Here is a 22,860-nt window from a genome sequence, read left to right on the forward strand (position 1 = left end):
TCTGCGCAGGCCCACGCACGCCAGAAGCCACGCCCCCGACGTAGTGCCTTGCAGGCTGCTAGAGCTGGGCAGCGGGGTACACTGGGAAAGAGCGCATGTTCTGGGATTTGCTCTTGGCCAGACTCGAGCTGTTCCTCGCCTGGAGTGGGTGGAGGTCCCTCAGGCAGTCGCCTCGCTCCTGCAGTCCCCCACTTGGGTGAAAACGGAAAGATTCAGGAGTCCCGAGAATTTGCCTTCCCAGTTGGGGCACTGCCCTGAAGGAGAGCCATGGGTCATTAGTTTCCCTGGGGCGGACCTGCGATTTGGATTCGGATTCTGACTCTTACTTGCTGCAGCCTGTCACCTTGAACAAACCCTAGGTATCTCAGACCGAGTGCGCAAGAACGGGAAATACTAGCAGTATGATGGGACCGAAGGACGGGTTAGTGTAAGCCTTGCACCTCGGATGGAAAGTTATCTTGGAAGTCGGGAGCCAAGCAACACCACAGAGTCCCTGTGGGAAGCCTTGCAGCTCCGCCCTGTGGAAGTGTTACAGCTCTGCCAGGGGAAAGTTCCCTCACTGCAATTTTAACAACTCTGTTAGGGTGGGGCAGGGTTTCCCCAGGGAAAGTGTGACATCTCTGCCAGGGGAAAGTTCCCCCAATGCAATTGTAACAACTCTGTTAGGGTGGGGGAGGGTTTCCCCAGGGAAAGTGTGACATCTCTGCTCTGCCAGGGGAAAGTTCCCCCAATGCAATTGTAACAACTCTGTTAGGGTGGGGGAGGGTTTCCCCAGGGAAAATGTGACATCTCTGCTCTGCCAGGGGAAAGTTCCCCAACAGTGTCGCACCACACAGCAAACATCACAGAAGACATTTACTGGGAGGGAAAAATCCAGAAGGGTGGCTAGAGTGAGAAGCAGCAGCAAACTGAACAGAATACAGGGTTTATATAGGAGTTATTTGGTGGGGAGGGTGCTTTCCAGGGTGGCTTGGGATTGGTGGGGTTTTGTGGCCTGATTCTGGGACAAGCTCTGGGATTGGTGGGATTTCAAGTCCTTGGTCCTCTGGGGGTCAAGTCAGGGTATGGTGTTTTTCCCCTGGCCCCCTTTCCCTGCAGTTAGGATTGTGTGTAAAGCACAACAGAGATGCATTTCTTGCCTGCTCGTCAGGGCTTGTGGCGGTAGGCAGTACTAATTCAGGTAATCTGGTTACAAGTGCTTACCCAGTAAGGAGAATCATACGAACTAAGATAGAAACATGTGACTGGAACTCAACAGAGCTTCAGGAAATGTTCCTTTCCTCTTTACTTGTCCCTCGAAGTGCCTGTTTTAGAACGTTGGAAAAAGGTGAGAGAGGATATCCTCTTGGCGTCCTGAAAGTTTTCCCATGCTTTTGAAATAAAGATTGCTTCCTGGTGGCCTGCTGGTGGACGGTGTACTTCTGACATTAGATTAGTTCTGTGCATTCCAATTTTAGTTTTGCTGCCTAAGCTCAGAACTAACCACTAGTCATCACTTTCTTGAGATATGTAAGTCGTGAGGGTTATAGTAGGAGTTAAATATTCCTACCAGAAATACCTGATTTAGAATGCCCCAAACCCTCCCTGCTGTTTTATCCTCTCCAAAAGTAGGGTACTGAACAGCAGAACCAAAGATGTAAAGTATAACTTCACCTGAACGTCCTTTGACATCATCTGGTAGAATCAGAATCATCTAGGTTACACAGGTCTGTTGACTCCAAGGTCATGGCTGGGAAACAAAGTTCATATTCCAGGATACTTGTAACTGGATGGTTCTCTCTCACCTGCCAGTTCCTGAATAACCACTCACAGGCTTATATTGATTATAAATGTTTGACCAATGGCTCAGGCTTGTTACTAGCTAGCTCTTACATTTTAAATTAACCCCTATTTCTTATCGATGCTTTGCCACGTGGTTTGTGGCTTGTTGCCTATTTTCTATATGTTTTGCTCCCTATGCGGCAGGCTGGCATCTGCTCCGACTCCGCCCCTCTTCATCTCCAGTTTGATTGTACTACCTAACCTTATTCTGCCTGGCTATTGACCAAAACAGTTTTATTTATCAACCAATGAGAGCAACACATATTCACAGCATACAGAAAGACACTGACCCTGGAGTGTAATTCTGGCATCTTCAAATGTAATGCTCTCTGCCACTACTTCATTCCAAGGTTATAAATCATTGACTCAAAGGACTGGTTTGCTAAAGGCTGTTAGTATTCTGCCAGTTAAAACAATCTTTGAAGTAGTTGTTTGTCAGAAAATGACTCGTGACTTTCCCCACTGTTTTGGATGTGTTTTGCTTCCATCTATTCATGGCCATGCCTTTGCCCCTGGAAACTGAGACAAACCCAGTGAGGCAGCCATGGTGAATGAGGTCCACCACGGTACAAGAGCAGGACCCTGAGGCAGAGTTGTGGATGTGGAGAAGTGGCTGAGGTTCAAAGAGGGTGCAGTATCCGGACACTTGGCTTTACGTTGGTTGGCTCCACTGTCCTCTCAGGCAGAGACAGGTTTCTCTGTCTAGGGAGAGAAGTTAGTGTTTTGAAATGGGGGCGGGGGGGATCATGTGATGGTTTTGTTGTTGTTTGTTTGTGTGTTTGTTTGTTTCAGGTTGGTTTGGTTAGCTTTTTGTTTTTGTTTTTGTTTTTTTTTTGAGCCACAAGTGTCTCAAGTCATCCCAGAGAATGTGCCTTTATCTTTCCTCACTCCCAGCCCCAGCCAGGCTCATATTGCACATCCAGATGCAGGACCATGAGCAGCAGGGCCCAGGCCAGTATGGTAGAGGGGGTCACCTTCCCTTCAGTGAACAGGGCAGCAACGACCACGAGCAGGTTTTGATCATCGAAGCTGCTTCAGGATTCCCCTTGGCCTGGGCCAGGTAGAGAGGGTGAGCTGAGAGGATCATGGGTAGAAGCCCACAATAACCTTCCACTGTCTCCAGGAAGTCCAGATACTGGGTTACTGTGTGACACACAGGCTCTGTCCTTACCCAGCACTACAATCACAACTGTCACCTTGTCCACCTCAGCCAGGAAGGCATCAGTCAGGTCTCAGAGTAGGATCCCAGGTCTATCCTGTGAACCCATAAGTGCCTTGTGCTCTGGGAAGTCTTTGGTAAGGTGCTCTGGGATGTGCTGGAGCATTAGGACCGCATTCAACACCTATGACAGCCACAGAGTGCACCCAAATGCTTCTTTCCATTAGAAAATTTTAAATTAATGTCCTTATTATTACTGTGTGAGTAAGTGTGTAAGGTGTAGGTGTTGCATAGTGTGTGTGTATGTGTGTGTGTGTGTGTGCATATATGTGTGTATGTGTAGGCATACTTGCCATTGTGAGAACATAGAAGACAGAGAACACTTATGGAGTCAGTTCTTTCCATCTGAAATGAGTTCCAGAGATTGATTCATGTCCCGCAAATCCTAATTAGTCTTAATAATAAAAACTCTGAGCCAGATATCAGGGTAAATGCTGAAAGATCAGAGAGACAAAGGAGCAAGCCACAGCCACCTCTTACCTCCCAACTCCTCAGCCTGAAAAAGAGTGAGCTCCTGGCTCCTCCCACCTTCTATTCCTCTCTCTGCCCAGCCATATCACTTCCTATCTCCACCTCCCTAGTGCTGGGATCAAAGGTGTGTGCCTCCACCTTTTGGCTCTGTTTCTCCTTTAGACTGGATCAACCTCAGGTAGCCCAGGGTGGCCCTGAACTCCTGATCTTCCTGCTTCTTCCTCTCAAGTGCTGGGATTAAAGGTGTGTGCCACCACTGCCTGGCCTCTATGGTTAACTAGTGGCTAGCTCCACACTCTGATCTCCAGACAAGCTGTATGTGTTAGAGGACAAACAAAATAGCACCACAGACTCAAGTCTCCAGGCTGGCTTGGCAAATTTCTTTATCCACTATCTGGCTTGCCGTGCTGCTGCTTCTATTTGGAGTTCACATGGATCAGTCTCAGTTTCCAGCCTCTTCCACACGGACTCGGGGCCTTGTTGTGGAATACTATTTTAACCAGGCAAAGAGGTGTTGTTACTTTTGTTTATGCTGCAATTGCTTAACCGTGGAAAGATGTGTGTTTAGTGATGTAAAGATGTCTTGCATCTGTTATGCCTTGCCTGCCTAAGGAACCTGAATGGTCTAATAAAGAGCTGAAAGGTGAGGAGCAAGGGAAGAGGTATAGGTGGAACTTCCGGGCAGGGAGAGTATGTAGGAGGAGGAATTTAGGCTCCAGGAAGAAAGAAAGGGAGACAACAGGGACACTCCAGGGGCCAGTAGGAGACACAGAGAAAGCAGGGAAATAGGACATACAGAATGAAAGAAAGGTAAAAAGCCCCAAGGCAAAATGTAGATGAATACAAACAGGTTAAAATAAGTTAAAAGAGCTAATGGGACAAGCTTAAGCTAAAGCTGCACATTTCTAATTAATAATAAGTCACCTTGTCTTTATTGGGGAGCTAGGTGGGGACCCAAAGAAAATTACAAATATATCTGACTCCTTACATACCACCTGCCATCCGGGCTGGTGAAGGCAGAACAGGTACAGGGAGACAGTGATCTCCTCAGTCACCCCCTACTCCATTGAGTTCATAGCCAGGCAGGAGTTGACAAAACCACCATGCTGTCACCATGCAGACCCATAAGGTGAGAAGACCACACCTTAACACACACTGTCTGAGTGTAGACAGGGATACTTGGCTCTGCTGTCCTCTGTTACCCACATTCATCTTCTCATCTGGGTCCAGATCCACCCATGGGTCCTCCAAAATGTTGGCACCACACACACCATCACATGTCCCTTGTGTTCCACCATGAAATTCAGTGACTTTCTCTTTCATTGCCTGATCACATACCACAATCATTGCTTAATAAACCCCATGCCCATCTCTGACCAACTGTGCCCACACAGTCTTTGGACTTTAGAATTGGTCATGAAGCCTGGGTAGTTCAAGATGGACACTGGCAGATGGTTTACAACAGTATCTCCTGCATGACTTTCCATCATGGATCATGACCTCCATCTTCAGGCCATCTCTAAGTAGGACACATGTCTGTAGTAGTTTGGAAACTGAAGGTGAAGGTCAGAGCACCTCCAAGGTAGAGGTCCATCAACTGCCAGAACCAGGCCTGGGACACAAGCCTTTGAGTCTTGGGAGTTTGGTGTTTATTGGACTCAGGCCCTTTCATGTATCCCTGATCTACATACACAGTCTGAGATCTGGTACCTTGTATCTGGGGATGTCACATGTTGTGAGCACAACAAAGGACTCCTATCTGACATGAGTACCAGGATGTGACATTGAAGAGCCTGGGAATTGTCACTGGGCTACTTAGCATCCTACCATGGACAAATGAAGTCAGGTTCTTGAGACAGGCAGTGAGGTCAAGACCACACAGCACCTCTCTCCACTTGCTTTCTTGACTAAAATGCTCCATTAGACCCTGATCCCTCTTCCACACACTCACGATCTCATTCATTAGGGGGATCAGAGGAGATCTAAGTCTCCTTAGCTCTGCCCTGTGCTACCAGATGCCAAATCAGCTGCCATGTCCTTCCCTACTTCCTGGTCTTTCCATCACACTTTGCACTAAGATGTACAAAGTATCCTCAGACCACACAGAGCCTGTCACCAGGAAGCAGCTAAGCCTGCTACTTAGGGGCTCAGCTCCCTGTCTGTCCTGTGGCTTCAGCACCATTGTGTGCTGCTAGAGGTGCTGTGATCTCTGTTCCCCTTAATTACCACCTCTCTCTCTCTGTGAACAAGTTATACCACATGTTCAGCAAGTTCAGGCCCAGTACTGGCACAGAGCCTGGCGGGTAGCTGCAAGTCCAGAACTTGCAACAATGCATCAGCTCCACCAGTAAAGGAAGATGGCCATAGATATGACCACAAGCCACAGTTCATCTCCAGTCTGCTACCTCATGAGTACATCACTGTTTCTAGGTCTTTCTGGCTACATCTTACATCAACCACTGCAGCCCCATAAGATCAGGAAGGAGACCTCTTACTGCATCCTGGCATCTGGTCCCCAATAAAGGAAGAAGGCTGTCCTTTATCTAATGTCTTGAGTTGACCTCCTTTATTTCCTCTACAGTCTGCATGTCAGGAGGGGGTGGAGCAGTCTAGGGAGGTTTACCTCAGTTTCCCAACTCTTCTTCCCTCCCCAGGTGCTTACTCACTGGAGGGCATCAGGATGTGGGAGCTGACTCCACAGGAGCTGTGCATACTGGTTATGTTAGGCTAAGGACTGTGAATATGGGGCACCAATGTCAATGAACCCGTTCCCAAGGACACAGGAAAGTCACTCATCTGACATGTCACACATGCAGAGCATAGAGGCTGAGGGCATTGCATCAGGCTAGAGTAAGAACTTCCAGCACCATCAAACAGGGGAAAGAGGAGGGCTGTAGAGATGGCTATACAGTGAAGAGCACTGGCTTCTCTTCCTGAGGATCCAGACTTGATTCCCAGAACCCACAGAACGTGGACAACTAACTTCAACTCAAGTCCCTGGAGATCCCATGGGCACATGGAGCCAAATACTCATGCATATACAATAAAAATAAAGGGGGTGGAGGGGAAGAAGAGGAGATGCTGGGAAAACAATGTGCATATTCCTGTGGGCAGCAATGAGGTAGGACTGTGAAGTAAAGTTACCTGAGCTTGGTTAGTGTTTGGTTCTGTACATTCCAAAAGCCAATGTCTGACTACTGATGGGGTGTGGGGGGCTTCCCTGACCTTCCTAGAAAGACAGTCAGGGAGAGGACATTTTCTTTTTCCCAAAGCAAAACCAAAAACAGAGTCCCCACACAGCTGTGTCTCAAGACATGCTAGAGAGGTCAGTGTCTTGGGATGCTGCAGTCTGGCCTCAGATTATATGAAAACTAAGATAAGCCTTGAGGGGTGCTCCATGCCTCCATGTTCTCCCTGGTCTAACAAAGCCCTCAAATTTTCCAGCCCCAAGATTCTTGAACTTTCCTAGTGAGTAAAACCCATTATATTTGTGCCATGTGCTTGCCGGAAGCACTCTCCTAGGTCTGGAGAGATGGCTTCAGACAGGACAGTAGGATCTTGCCCATCCTCCAGGATTCTGACAAGTCACCTTTTGCTACCCCAGATTTTCTCCTGCATCTTTTCCCTGCAGCAAGCCTGAGCTGTGAGGACAGCAGCTTTTCTAGCTTGAGAGACCCCTTAACCATTTGTGGCGCTTCAGGGTCTTGGGGACCTTTACCGACATCTGTCACCAAAACAAGAATCGTCCTGATTTCCAGCACAAGCCATTTGCATTTCCTCTGAAAACCATTCAATCTTGACGTCTACTGGTCACCCACCCAGTGGCCACTGATGGGTCTTTCCGTGAGATCTAGGGTCAATCACTGAACACCAGCACAGCGACCTCTCTTCCTATTGTGTGACAGAGGTTCCCTGTCTCCCACCTTTCATTCCCTCCTCCTTCCCTGCATCAAAACCTCATGACTACAAACCTCCTTTACATACAGGATCTCATTAAGAAGTCCAGGCCATATAGCCCCGGCTGACCTTGAACTTGCAATCTTCTTGCCTTGGCCTCCTTCTTGCTATACTGCAGGCCTGTGCCACTGCTCTTGGCTCAGTAAACTCTTTTCTCACAACATTAAAGTTGATCATAGGGGAGGTCTGAGGCAGAGGGGGAAGACTGATTGTAGACTGTTGTCTTGGGACACAGTTGACACAAGGATGGGGGTTGGACTGGGAATGAGTGGCAGTCACAGAACAGGTTTATTGGACATCAATTATCACAAGCTTGGGGGAAGGTTGGAGCTGCTGTTCTTTCTAGCGGACAACTGCACAGAGCTCATAGGGGATTGGGGTAACTGGCAATGTGAAGACCCCGTGGTCACTGGGCCGGGGCTGTCCATCAGGCACCGAGAAGCTAAAGCGCTGCAGGAGGCAGGTGAAGAAGAGGAAGAGCTCCATGCGGGCCAGAGGCTCCCCCAGGCATGCTCTGCGGCCTGTGGGTGGGAGAGGGGCTCAGTCAGTCTGGGGCCTGATGGATGCTCCACCCTCCAAGGCCCCCTGGGAAGAGACATGGAGCCAGGCACCCCACAGACCTGCTGAGAATGGCATGAAGGCCTCATGCTTCACAAAGCGGCCCTGGGCATCCAGGAAGTGTTCAGGGTAGAACTGGAGGGGCTTCTCCCAGACAGTCTCATCCTTCAGCACGGAGGACAGGTTGGTGATGAGGGTCGTTCCCTGGCAGGAGGCACATGGTGTGAACATGGACTGGGACATGGCTAACATGACCCTGGTCACCAAGTTCACATGCACAACGTCTTTGTCCACACACTGGATTCTTTCATTCACCTCAACCTCAGAGCCTTTCAGTACCTTTTCAGGTACTGGTCATGGCTCTGTGACAATGAATCCATGGGTACACAAATCAAACCTGCCTCTGTGTGTAGTGTTCCCTAAAATCCCTGTGGCTTCTTTTCTTGGACATCCCTCTTCCCTGGGGAATCCTGGGCAATGGCTGCTGTATACTCACACACAGGTTTGTCCCATCACCATGTGCAAATCAGGGATGTGGTGTTTATAGCCTTGGTCTTTATAGCCTTGTTTGCCTAGTGGTGACCCTGGGACAAGGGACCCCATTCATACCTTAGGGATGAGGAAGCCCTGTACTTCAATGTCACGGGATGTCATATGTGGTACATTCACTGGGGCAATGTCTGCAAATCGCTGGACCTCATGAATGACAGCACTGGTGTAGGGCATGCGGGCCTGGTCTGCCATCTCTGGACGCCGCCCCTGCCCTATGACTTCATCAATCTCCTGTTGGACACGGCCTGGAGGGACAGCATCCCCTCAGTGAAGCAGTGTCTTGGTGGCTCTTCCTTGACCTTCTCCCTCTGGGTTAATAGGTGATTATCGATTTTCACCAGACTTGTGTGAGTCCTGGTCAAGCTGATGCTGGAGCCAGTAGTATCTCAAGCACCTCTATTTTTCTTCCCTCACACTCCCTCCCAGTCCCACACAGGCTCACTCTGCACATCCGGGTGCAGGATCATGAGCAGCAGGGCCCAGGACAGTGTGGTTGAGGTGGTCACCATCCCTGCAGTGAACAGGTCAAATACCACCATGCGTAGGTTCCCATCATTGAAGGAGCTCTCGGGATTCCCCTTGGCCTGGGACAGACAGAGAAGGTAGGCTCAGGGATACAGGGAGTAAGGACAAAATGATCTACCATTGAGTTCATGCACGCCAATTGTTGGGTCCATGGGTGACATGTAAACCCCACATTACTGGCATCACAACTCACAGAACACTTCTGCCCAAAGGCACTGGCCCCATGTTCATGGCTGTTCTCACCTTCTCCATCTCAGCCAGGAAGGCATCTGTCAGGTCTCGGGGAGGCTGGGCAGGGTCCCAGGATGTCTTGTGATCAATCAACATCTTATCCAGTGAATTTACGAATGCTGTCGTCTTGGGGAAGGCTTTGCCAGGAAAACCGGGGATTTGAAGAAGCACCGGGACAGCATTCAACACCTGGGAAAGAAACAACAGTCTAGTTGCTTTTATTGCTAATGAAGAATCGTGTGTGTGTGTGTGTGTGTGTGTGTGTGTGTGTGTGAGTGTGTGTGTGTTTGCATGCCTGCATATGCACTCACACACATGCACAATGGCAACTGTTTGGTAGTCAGAGAACAACTTGTAGAGTAAGGTCTATCTTCTACATGGGTCCCAGGGATCCAGCTTTGATCTCCAGGCTTACTTTATAAGTTCCTTTACCCAGTGACCATCTTTGCCCTGGATGCAGATTCTGCTCATTGTTAACCTGGACCGGTCTCAGATCCTGGTCTCTTCCACAAAGCACTCAGGATCTGTTTATATCCACCCATAACCTGCTTCTTCCTCACTTCCAGCCTCTAGGCTGTCTTGTAGCCCAAGGTGAACCAAATGACTATTCTACTGGAAATCTAAGAGGCTTGTGCAGTTCCCATGTAGACAGGGGGCATAGGTCACTCCCTTCCTAGAGCCCCTGACCTTTGTCCACTCCTCCCCTCCTGTTATCTGAGGTTTGCCAACATGTAGGCCTTTCCTCCTGCATTTGACTATCACACTAGACCCTCACCCATTCACCTGAATACGTAATTATTCTGATAGGATTTGCAGCATAGAAGTAGCCATGCACAGTGCCCTGAGACTCATACCTCAGCAATGAAGCCAGTGTCCTCTCCAAAACTTTCCTGTAATGTTTTGAGCAGCCAGTTTAAGAAAGGGTCTTCATACTCGAAGCGATGGGCATAGATGAGGGATGAAATCACATTGCATACACCTTTATTCAGGAGGGTGATGGGATTAACGGGATGACCTGGAAGCAGAGATGCAAGGAAGTCATGGTATTGCTCATAAGTGTCTGCCCACATCTCTATATCTCACCTATCACCCACCAGCATCCTTGGCCAAGGCGTCACAGAGGTGGCCAGCCTCCTCTGTCACCCACTGTTCCAGGGATTTCTTGCCCAGGCCGAAGTCTCGCATGGTGGACACAGAGAATCGCCGCTGCTCTCGCCACTCGGGTCCGTAAGGGGCAAACACCACACCTGCAGGGACATCCGTGGATAAACATGGATACGTGTGCCATGTGTAAACAAGGATACATGTGTCTGTGCCGTCTCCTCTGCTCCCATCATTTCCCTGAGGTCAGTCTCAGCCACTAGTGTTCCAGCACTTGGCTGTCACATAGCAGCAATGCCACTTTAGTGTCTCCACCCTGCATTTCAGTGACTTCCCCTTGCATTGCCTCAACACATCCCCTCCATTAGGTCCTGTCCATCTTCTGTCCACGGCTCCTCAAGCCCTATCCTCTCTGCCTTCTCCCCAGGATAGCTCTTTGCCTTTAGATTTGTGCCCATAGCCCAGGTGATCATAGATGGGCATTGGAGGGCGGTCAGAGGTGTCCTCTCCACAGTTCACCAGCACTTCCCGAACCGCCTTCAGTCCATTGACCACAACCACGGGCTTCCAGGCCATCTGCAGGCTGAACACGTCACCATAGCGTTGTCGAAGCTGAAGGAGAGGGACAGAGCACTTAGGAAGTGGAGGTTTCCAAACACTGTAAGATCAAAGTTCAGCACACAAGTCTCTGTGTGTGTGTTTGTGTTTATCTGTATGTTTGTGTGTGCATGGGTGTGCCCATTACCAGTGCAAGCACATTTGTATGGTACACATTATTGAACCTTGGTCCTGCCCTATGCTGAGCAAATGCTCTATCACTGACTCTATCTCTTGCCTGAGGTATGGGACCTTGTGAATGGGGTATCCATTCTTCTAAATCCAGCAAAGTTCTCATAGTAGATAAGGTCATTCAGAGGTGACCAGGCCAGAGCAAAGTCTTTGCCCGCTTCATACCCCATCATACAAGACAAATTCGTGTTCCTGATATCGGCAGCGAGGCCTGAGTCCACACAGCAGCAAGAGATTATAGCACACATGGCCATCACCCCACTTCTCTTTCCTGACTGACAGGCTACACTGGAACCCGACTCCTCCCCTCTGTCCCTGAGACCTCATCCAGTGAGGGGATCACAAGAGTCCTGGAGCCCTTCTGACTTCTGCACTGTCCAACCAGACTCCCAGCCTGCCTCCATGGCCTTTCCATACTGAGCCTCTGCTCTTATAAAGTCCACAGTGTCCTCAGACCCAGAAGTGCCACAAGGAAACAACTCAGCCTTCTTCCACTTGGAGGCCATCTTCCTGTCAATCCTGTGGCTTCAGGGGCACCATGACCTCTACCCCCTCCACCACCATCTGTCTCACCTTGTACAAACTGTAAGGCATGTTCTGGAAGTCCACCTGCAGCAGGTTGCCCAGCCCAGGTAGCGGCACAGGACCTGGAGGGTAGTGGGCAGTCCAGAACTTTCGTCGGTACATCAGGTCCACCAGAAGCAGGAAGACAACCGTGAATATGACCACAGACCACAGACCAGCTCCAGTTAACAGCGCCATGGCTGCCCCACTGCTTCCCAGGCTGTTTGGGGAACACCTGCTACAGACACCTGAGATCAGGACAGACACTCTATGGACAGACTGGGCACCTGGTCCCTTATGAAGGGGATAAGGCTGCACTTTGTTCTGTGCCTTGAGCCAAGTAGCTGTGTTTACTGTTCAGCCAGGGTGTTTAGGGAGGGGTGAGAAAGGTGAGGGAAGGTCTGCCTCAGAGGTTCCTGCCCTTTCACCTCTTCTCTGGTGCTTCTCCAGGGGAGAAACATCACTTGTTCCACAGGGAGCTGTACACTGTGGTTGTGTATGCCTGGGCACTGTGAACACACTGGGAAGATGACCAGTCGACTCTGCCTCAAGGTGCAGGATCACAACGTATAGGGAAGTCAGTCAGTGATATGCCACACAGGCAGAGCTCTGGGGGCCCGAGGACATTGTCTCAGAATGGATTGAGTTCATGGAACCCCTGGCTTTAGGACATGAGGTGTGACAGACACTGCAGGCACTATCACTGTGTGGCAAGGGCCACTGAAGTGGCTTGTGTGGCTAGTCAATGAGGATGAGTGACAGGCAGTGTGGGAAGGCAGCTCCATCCTTGGCACACAGCTTCCTCAGGTAGGATGGACAGCATAGATGTAGCTCTGCAGGCTGTACTGAGCCTCCTACCTCAGCAGTGCTTTCTCTCAAATGTTCTCTTAATATTTTCAGTTGTTGTTTTCAACAGAATCTCAATCATTTAATTTCATCAATAAAGACTCAGGAGTCTAATGCTGGGGTGAAAGCCTGCTAGCTCAGAGAGGCAAAGAAGCACCCAGCTGAACTTCCTCCTCACCCAACATTCCAGAAAAAAACTCTGTCCTCCACCACTGTCTCAAACAATGTTCTCTCCAAACTCCATATCCCTCTTTTCTACTTTCTGTGCATCTCTGTATCCATCCTCCTGACTCCCCTTTATTCTCTATGGTTTTTACTAATAACCCTATGTTCACTTCAAGTCAACTGATTACTTGCTCTGCCTTTTGCTCTATAGTTGACTATATTTAATTCTGTTTACAATAATCAAGCAGAAAGCACTTGGATTAAAAATGTGTGCTAGGGCCTAGCCACACTACAACTGGAACAGGTTTTTCTAGGGAATAATGTAATCTTGGGGTTCACAAAGTGATCAATATCTTGCAACATTCAGCATCTGGCCAAATCAAAGGAGTTTGTACTCAAAGTGATGGGCATAAATGACAAACACAATCACATTGCATGTGGCTTTGTTCTGATGGTGTTGGGGCTAAAGGGAAGTCCTAGGAGTAGAAATATAAATAAATCAAAATGTTGTGCCTCTCTCCTTGTGCAATTCTGGCTGTTGTAGAATATTTTACTATGCAAAGATGTGTTACATTTGTTAAACTATGTAGAAATGTATTGCATTTGTTTATGTTGTGGGATATTTGTTTAACTATGTAAAGATGTGTTGCTGTTTTACCTTGCCTACCTAAGGCACATGATTGGTCTAATAAAAAGTTGAATGGTCAATAGTGAGGAAGGAGGTAAAGGCAAAATTGCCGGCAGAGAGAGTAAGTAGGAGGAAGAAGTTATGCTAGAGGAAAAACAAAAGGAAACACAGGCAGACACTATGGGCCAGACGGCGCACACAGAGGAAGCAGAAAAGTAGGACATACAGAATGAAAGAAAGAAAAAAATGCCAAGGCAAAATGTAGATTAATAAAAACAGATTAAATTAAATTAAAAGAGCAAGTTGGACAAGCAGCCTAAGGTAAGGCCTAGAACTCATAGCTAATAATAAGTCTTCATGTCTTTATTTGGGAGCTGGTTGGAAACCCAAAGAAAATTCCAACTAAATGGCCCCCAGTGTGGGGCCTTAATTTCCCCATAAGGCCAGAGAAAGCTGAAAAAAAAAAGAAGGAAGAAACCTGGTATGTCTCCTTTCAGATGCACTGCTGTGCAGCAGAGCATTTGAGCAGATAGCACACTGAGTAGAAACAGCAAGCTAAGTAAAAATGCCTACCACAGTGTGGGTACCAACTTCCTTGAGCTGGGATGGTTCAATGCAGCTCTCATTTAAAGGCAGTTCCCAGTAAAATGGCCCTTATCCAGGCCTGCAGGCTTAAGGCTCAGCTCTCACAGACCCACCAGGGCTACCCACCAGAGAGGCATGGCTTGGGCCTAACTGCCATTTAGCAGTTTAAGGGTTGACTCAATTGTTCAGAGAATGCTACAGGAGCACAGGAAAACAGGTCCAGACAGAAAAAAAAAATCTTTAAACAGGTTAGAGTGTGCCTAGATGCTTAAGAAAGAAAAGAAAATGGGTATAGACAGTCACAAGAAAAAAAATAGTTTAAAATATTTATGTAAAATCCTTAAAGAAAGAGTAAAGTAATATAAAAAGAATAAGCCACATAAAGATGGGAAATGTACAGGGCATCTGGATCCTGGATGATGCTTTGTTGACTTTGAATTTTTTGAATGCTGATGAGAAAACAGCAGCTGCTGAGAGACACAGGATTGTAAAAGGAACTGCTGAATTTAACCTGCCTTCTTGCACGAATCCTAATTGGCCTTAATAATAAAAATCCAGAGTCAGATAGAGGGATAAATGTTGAAAGATCAGAGAGACAAAGGAACAAGCTACAGTCACCTCTAACCTCACCATCTCCTTAGCTGAAAACACTGAGCTCCTGTCTCCTCCTACCTAATATTCCTTTCTATGCCCAGCCACATCACTTCCTGTCTCAACCTCTCTACTGCTGGCATTAAAGGCAAGTGTGCCTCCCAATTACTGGGAGCAAAGGCATGAGATCCTAAGTGTTGGAATTAAAGGTATGTGCCACCACCGCCTAGCGTCTTTGGCTAACTAGTGGCTGGCTTTGCCCTCTGATCTTCAGGCAAGCTTTATTTGTTAGATCATACACAAAATATCACCACGTTTCCCTTTTTTATCTAAAATTTAAAAAGATTATAACTAATATAAGAAAAACTATATATAATAAGTATATACAATATATACAGGCAATAATTATATCAATAATGTCTCATCCAGTAACACCTGAAAAATTCAGAGAAAATACTATCTTGTATTATCAACTGAAAACTATCTTTTGATGTCTCTCAAATTTATACACTTTACACTGCTTTAATGAGTTTCTTTTCTGAACTTGTTAACAAGGAAAACTATTAGTATAACTATGTAGTCTTCAACTCCAGAGACCTGAGAAGGAAACAATATTAACCAAGTAAGCAGGAAGTTCAAGCAAGCGAATTCCAAAAATTGTAAGAAATGACAGAAACAGCTAGCTGCCCGGACAGTCACCCAAGGTTCTTCTGCAAAGCTGGGGCATCCATCTATGGTATACAAGCCTAGCATATCTGACAGAGTTATCTAAGAAGCAGGACTTTCTGAAGGGCTGTCCTACCTTGTTTTGACAAAGTTCAGCAGTCCTTTGTTTTGTGTCCTACCTTGTCCATTTTGGACAGAATACTGTCAGCAGTCAAGGCAAGAACACTTTCTTGCCCAGTGGCTAACTCTTGCCACAAAGAAAGTAAACTCCTTATGGTGTTACTTTAATGCCCATCATCTTCTCTGAAGTAGATTGGTGCTACCAGGAGCAGACACGTCTCACTGTCATAAAAAAGAAAACTTATGTTACTAAAACATCTTAATGCCATATTCTGCAGATCTCTGAGGTGATTGAAGACATCCTGTCTATCTCAAATATATCTCTGTTTGATCTTGAAAATATACATGATATGACTACAAGTTCGATTGTAATAGGTGACTAACTACTAACCTGCATCTCTATATCCTAATTAACTTGTGAGCAGTATAGTTTCTTACAATAGGTGTTAGGTTCTTTAATTGCTCTGGGAAGGAGTTTCCTCCATGATGACAAGAAACAACTGAACTGAATTTCACATGGTGGCCCATGAGAGGTCCCTCAGGGTGTTTCCCAGGGACAAAGACAGGAATTATCTTGTCTGTCACTTGTTTATCTATATTCATTAATCCAATGCCTGCCTTTGTCATACCTTCTGTAAAATCCAGAAGGGAAGGGTGTTCTGTTGGGATTATTCTTAGCAAAAACATTTCTTCAAGGAACACCTTGTTTACAGTCCCATTTTAGGTGACCTTGTTTACCTCAACTGAAACACTTAACATTTCAATTTTTCTTCAAACCTCTGGAAATCACCTCTCCTATCCAAACATCATCATTATTGTGAGATTCAATATTGATTGTATCTCAGATCCATTCCTACATGGGTGATGATTTTGCCTTTAATGGCCTAAAGACTCTTTTACATTGTGCATTAGCATTTTCAAAAGCCAGAGATTCAATTATTATTTCCCTGCTTCTGAATTGGTATTATCCTATTTACTGCTGAAATCATCTTTGTAAGAAATCAGTGACAGTTTCTTTTGGGCACTACATGACATTAGTAAATGACTCAATTTTCTTTCCTACTTCTTCAATACTGTCCCATGTATTCAAGGCTGCTGTTCAGCATAAAGCCAGGGTATAGTTATCATATAGAGATTGCCTTTCTACATTAGCATAATCTCCCTCTCCAAGAAGTTGATCTTCGGAGATTTCCATGACTCTAGAATTACTTTGTTATTCAATGGTCTTAGCCTCATCCTTCCACCAGGTCCTCCATTGTAATTGGGGACCAGCCTCCAAAACTGCTATAACCCAATCTCTCCAGCCTTGAGGGATAATTCAATAAGTTGACCAAGAGTTTAACATCTGCTTCACAAAATGTGAGTGCATGCCATGTGACTATTGCTTCCTTAAATTTCCTCAAATCTAACATTTGCACAGGAGTCCATTCAGCTCTTACACAGTCTGGGAGATATGTACATTTGGCAGTTCCTGTAAGGTTACAGAATAGATTAAGTTTGGCTGTTTGAAAGCCTTAGGCTGTTTCTCTATAACCTTATAATGCTGAGATTGGCTCTCCTTTAAATTCCTCTTTCTGGGTCTGAATATCTCTATGATCTGTTTCAACATTTTTTTCAAAAACTTTTTACTTGGTATTCATACAAACCGATTCATTTAGGGATAAAACAAAAATGATCAAACAAATGATATTTATAATTGACATTATGTAAATCCCATGTGAATTAGTTATCCTCTCATTTAATTACTCTATTTTCAAACCTTCTAGCATATTATCAAACAGAGACCTAACTCCCTCCATTGTAAAAATGTTTCCCACTTTTTTTAATGTGGGAAAAAACTCTTTTTTAAACCAATAACTCCCTGGAAGAAATCCCAGCTGACTCACCAAATCTGTTGACAATGATGATTCAGATGACGGTGAAGTGAGGCAGCTGCCTAGTGTGGCAGCAGCCCGAGGAGGGGGTCCAGGGACAGCCACAATTCACTGGGAGAGAAGAAGCCAAAGAGCCGGCCTTCTGCACAGGGGAATGTGAAAATCATTTAACTCTTGTGGCTTTTGGAGCCCCAAAGCCTATGGAGTCTGATGCAGAGAGGCTACAACAGAAAAAACAATTCTATACTCCCTCAGAGGGCTTGGGGAAGCAAGGACAAATCTAGCCAGTGGGGTAGTGACTCTGGCCACATGTAGCTCCAGCCTGAGCCAGTAGCTGCAAAGCCATAGGCAAGTGGTTTTTCAGAGAATTCATGCCCTAATAGTTGGATGCCAGATGTTGCATTAATCCTAATTGGCCTTAATAATAAAAACCTGGAGTTAGATATAGGGATAAATGCTGCAAGATCAGAGAGACAAAAAAGCCACAGCCACCACCTCTTACCTTGCCAACTCCTCAGCCTGAAAGAGACGGAGCTCCTGTCGCCTCCAACCTTACATTGCTTTCTCTGCCCAGCCATATCACTTTCTGTCTCAACTTCCCTAGTGCTGGGATTAAAGGTGTGTGCCTCTCTGGGAGCAAAGGCATGAGATCCCAAGTGCTGGAATTAAAGGTTTGTGCCACCATTGCCTGGGCTCAATGCCTAACTAGAGGCTGGCTTTGCCCTCTGATCTTCAGGCAAACTTTGTTAGATCATACACAAATATCACCACACTGCCTAGATTCTTAAGGGATGTCTTAACTTTAAAATGGGATTCAGACAATGTATTGTGTTGGGGAGTGAGGTTTTGTTTCTGTTTCCACAGGAAATGAAAGGTTATGGATTCCTTCAAAATGAATAGGGACCAGATTTGATTACAGGAGACCCCTGAAAACCTTGGCTGCAGACATAAAGAAATAAACCTAGGAAAACTACAAGACAGGTGACATATATGCAGATCCCTTGACATGGGAAGAGCCGTGAGACACAATAAATCTTGTTGGTTACAGAGTCCTTATGACTTATTATTACAATGTCATCCTTTCATATGGCATGGATAGAGGTTTGGTTATACAATCCAAACAAACTTAAAAAGTTGACAGATGGGTTGGAGAGATGGTTCAGAGGTTAAGAGCACTTGCTGCTCTTCTAGAGGTCCTGAAGTCAAATCCCAGCACCCACATGGTGGCTGACAACCATCTGTAATGAGATCTGGTGCCCTCTTCTCATATGCAGATATACAAGCAGATAGAATACTATGTACATAATAAATAAATCTTTAAAATAAAAAAAGTAAATCTTTGCCAGGTGGTGGTGGTGCATGCCTTTAATCCTAACACTCAGGAGGCAGAGGCAGGTGGATCTCTATGAGTTTGAGGCCAGCCTGGTCTACATAGTGAGTTTCAGGACAGCCAGGACTACTTCACAGAGAAACCCTGTCTTGAAAAAAAAGTTGACAGATGTCTTTTACCTTCTCAAACATAAAACAAAAAATAATCTTTGGCTGGATTGTGTTAATGCAGATATGTATGTTACCTTTGAAAGTTTGTGGCTTTTCAGAGCAAGGAGACCAAACACCAATGAAAAAGGGTTACCCAGGTGATCCAGCATCTCAGAGTTCCTCTTTTGCAGATTCCTCAGAATTATGCATTCAGAAGAGCTTCAAGGCTATTAGCTGAGATGGTCCAGCCTCATAGACTATTCTAGCCAATTCAGATAAGCTTTCCCATTACACAGAGAATGGACAACAAATGTGATAACTAGTTTTCTTAGAATTTGACCATTATCTCAGGTTTCTTAGGTTCCCTTGGGGATGCCAATGCCCTCAGACAACAGGAAGCAGTCTAGAGAACACAACACCCACATTTCCAAGAGGTGGGGTGGGTGGGTTTTGGTCATTTGGTGGGTTATGGATGTTTGTTATCATTTAGTGGAGATATAGGAATATAGGATAAAAAGACAACTATCCATATCAAAACATTTTACATTGGTATGGTTTTGCATATTGATATAAATTTAAGGTTATTTTTCTTATACTGTATATACTCTTGTTTAAGGTATATACCTATGCAGCTCATTTAAAAATGTAAAATAAAGTTTTAGTCCTTGAAAGCTATTATTACAGGCTGTTTAGGATAATAAAGAAATGCAGGTTAGTTGTTAGTCATCTATAACAATCAAACTTGTCGTCTCGTTAGGCATGTTTTCAAGGTTAAACAGATAAATTTTAGATAAGTAATTGACAAATGATTCGGAGACCTACAAAACATGGCATTTAAGATGTTTGATAAGCCAAGGTTTTTCATGACCTTGAGACACATCTGCTGCTAGCACCACCAATCTACTTCATAAAAGGATGATAGGGGTCAAAGAATCTCCATGTAGAGTTTGCTTTCATTGTGGCAAAGCCAGCCACTTGGGCAGGAAGCGGCCCTTGACTCAGCTGCTGACAGTGTGCTGGACGATCAGGACACAAAGGGGAAGAGTGCTGAACTTCGCCAAGACACGGTGGGACAGCCCTTCAAAATTCCTGCTTCACAGAAAAGTCTGTAGGACATTCTAGGGCTGGAGGCTGAAGAGGGATGCCCTAATGGTGCGGAGGAACCTTGGGGGACTGTGCGGGCAGCCAACGGCTTCTGTCATTTCTACAGTTTTGGAAGTTAGTTGCTTTGTACTTCCTATTTATTCAGGTAATAGTATATCCTTCTCAGGTCTCTGATGGAGTAGAAAGTGAGATAGTTATAGTTTTCCTTGTTACCAAATTCAGAAAAGAAACTTCTATAAGAGATGTAAAGTTTATAAGGTTGAAAAACAAACCAAAAAAAAAAAAGCTTAAATTGTTTATCTAAAAAAAAAAACATTTTGAGGTCTAAAAAGATAATTTTGGGTTGGTAATACAAGTTAAGAAGGAAAGTAAATTAGATACACAACTTTGAACTCACCAAGATAGGATTGATAATGGAGTATTTTCTCTGAATTTACCAAATGCAAATGGACTACATATTGTATATGTAATTTTTACTTGATTGTTATTCTTATTGTATACAGTCTTACTATATTAAAGCTAAAACTTTTCTTTTCATTTAGAAAAAGGGGGGAATATTGCAGAATATTTGTTTAACTATGCAGATATGTGTTGCATAAGTTTATTTTGTAAAGATGTGCTGTTTATGTTATGGAATATTTGTTTAACCATATACAGATGTGTTGCATTTGTTTAATTATGTAAAGATGTGTTGCTGTTTTACCTTGCCTGCCTAAGGCACCTGATTGGTCTAATAAAAAGCTGAATGGCCAATAGCAGTGGAGGAACTTCCAGGTAGGCAGAGTAAGAAGGAGGAGGAATTTAGGCTCAAGAAAGAAGAAAAGGGCCGGGCGGTGGTGGCGCACGCCTTTAATCCCAGCACTTGGGAGGCAGAGGCAGGAGGATCGTTGTGAGTTCAAGGCCAGCCTGGGCTACAAAGTGAGTTCCAGGAAAGGCGCAAAACTACAAAAACCAAAAAAAAAAAAAAAAAAAAAGGAAAGAAGAAATGGAAACAACAGCGATACCTCAGAGGCTGTCCAGAGACAGAGGAAGCAGAAAACAGGACATACAGAATGAAAGAAAGGTTAAAAAGCCCCAAGGGAAAATATAGATGAATAGAAGCAGGTTAAATTAAGTCAAAAGAGCTTTGGACAAGCCTAAACTAAGGCTGAGTATTCATAGTTAATAATGAGTCTCCTTGTCACAATTTGGGAGCTGGGTGGTGGCCCAAAGAAAATTCCAGCTATATCTGGCTCCTTTACACACCAACTGTCATCCAGATTGGTGAAGGAGGCACAGGTCCAGGGAGAGGGTGGACTCCTCAGTCACCTGCAATTCCAATGAGCTCGTGGGCAGGCAGGAGGTCACAAAACCAACACTGCTCTCACCAGGCAGACCCATAAAGTGAGAAGACCACACCTTAACACACACAGTCTGAGTGTAGCCAAGGATATCTGGCTATGCTTCCTCTTCTCATCTGGGTCTAGTTCCACCCACGGGTCCTCCAAAATGTTGGCACCACACACTATAACATGTCCCTTGTGCTCCACCATGAAATTCAGTGACTTTCTCTTTCATTGACTGATCACTTACCACAATCATTGCTCACTACACCCAATGCCCACCTCTGACCAACAGTGCCCACACAACCTTTGGACTTTAGAGGTGGTCATGAAGCCTTGGTGGTCCAAGATGGATACTGGCAGATGGATTGCAACAGTGTCTCCTACAAGGCTTTCTGTTCATTGATCATGACCTCCATCTTCAGGCCATCTCTAAGTAGGACACATCTCTGTAGTAGTTTGGGAACTGAAGGTGAGGGTCAGAGCGCCTCCAAGGTAGAGGTCCATCAGACTGCCAGAACCAGGCCTGGGACACAAGCCTTCGGGTCTTGGAAATTTGGTATTTATTGGACCCAGGCCCTCCCATGTATCACTGATCTACATACACAGTCTGAGATCTGGTACCTTGTATCTGGGGATGTCACATCTGGTGAGCACAACAAAGGACTCCTATCTGATATGAGCACCAGGATGTGACATTGAAGAGCCTGGGAATTGTCACTGGGGTTCTTAGCATCCTACCATGGACAAATGAAGTCAGGTTCTTGAGACAGGCAGTGAGGTCAAGACCACACAGCACCTCTCCACTTGCTTTCTTGACTAAAATGCTCCATTAGACCCTGATCCCTCTTCCACACCCTCACAACCTCATCCATTAGTGGGATCAGAGGAGACCTGAGTCTCAATAACTCTGCCCTGTGTTACCAGATGCCAAATCAGCTGCCATGTCCTGCCCCACACCTTGCACTAAGAAAGTCCAAAGTATCCTCAGACCCCACAGAGCCTGTCACCAGGAAGCAGCTAAGTCTGCTACTTAGGGGCTCAGCTCCCTGTCCGTCCTGTGGCTTCAGCACCATTGTGTGCTGCTAGAGGTGCTGTGATCTCTCTCATTGTGTTGTTGTTGTTGTTGTTGTTGTTGGTGGTGGTGGTGGTGGTGGTGGAGGTGGTGGTGGTGGTGGAGGTGGTGGTGGTGGTGGAGGTGGTGGTGGTGGTGGTGGTGGTGGTGGAGGTGGTGGTGGTGGTGGTGGTGGTGGTGGTGGTGGTGGTGGTGGTGGAGGTGGTGGTGGTGGTGGTGGTGGTGGTGGTGGTGGTGGTGGTGGAGGTGGTGGTGGTGGTGGTGGTGGTGGTGGTGGAGGTGGTGGTGGTGGTGGAGGTGGAGGTGGTGGTGGTGGAGGTGGTGGTGGAGGTGGTGGTGGTGGTGGTGGTGGTGGTGGTGGTGGTGGTGGAGGTGGTGGTGGTGGTGGAGGTGGTGGTGGTGGTGGTGGTGGTGGTGGTGGTGGTGGTGATGGTGGTGGTGGTGGTGGAGGTGGTGGTGGTGGTGGTGGTGGTGGAGGTGGTGGTGGTGGTGGTGGTGGAGGTGGTGGTGGTGGTGGTGGTGGTGGTGGTGGTGGTGGTGGTGGTGGAGGTGGTGGTGGTGGTGGTGGTGGTGGTGGTGGTGGTGGTGGAGGTGGTGGTGGTGGTGGTGGTGGTGGA

General features: G+C 46.3%; 1 protein-coding gene across 2 annotated transcripts; it reads right to left on the reverse strand.

Annotated features, from left to right (window-relative positions):
- Nucleotides 1–7,810: 7,810 nt before the first annotated feature.
- Nucleotides 7,811–11,986, reverse strand: LOC128116303 (cytochrome P450 2D20-like). Of its 2 annotated transcripts, XM_052747483.1 has the most exons (9): nucleotides 11,798–11,986; nucleotides 10,876–11,047; nucleotides 10,429–10,581; nucleotides 10,189–10,349; nucleotides 9,347–9,523; nucleotides 9,021–9,162; nucleotides 8,636–8,823; nucleotides 8,089–8,230; nucleotides 7,811–7,989 (listed from the first exon to the last, which is right to left on the reverse strand). In XM_052747483.1, the coding sequence occupies exons 1-9, from the start codon at nucleotides 11,984–11,986 to the stop codon at nucleotides 7,811–7,813; spliced, it is 1,503 nt and encodes a 500-aa protein (XP_052603443.1). The 2 variants fall into 2 exon arrangements, with proteins under 2 accessions (XP_052603443.1, XP_052603445.1); XM_052747485.1 differs by lacking the exon at nucleotides 10,429–10,581.
- Nucleotides 11,987–22,860: the final 10,874 nt, after the last annotated feature.

This window comes from Peromyscus californicus, unplaced genomic scaffold (assembly GCF_007827085.1).
Source record: "Peromyscus californicus insignis strain IS unplaced genomic scaffold, ASM782708v3 Scaffold_20__1_contigs__length_68692818, whole genome shotgun sequence".
NCBI lineage: Eukaryota > Metazoa > Chordata > Mammalia > Rodentia > Cricetidae > Peromyscus > Peromyscus californicus.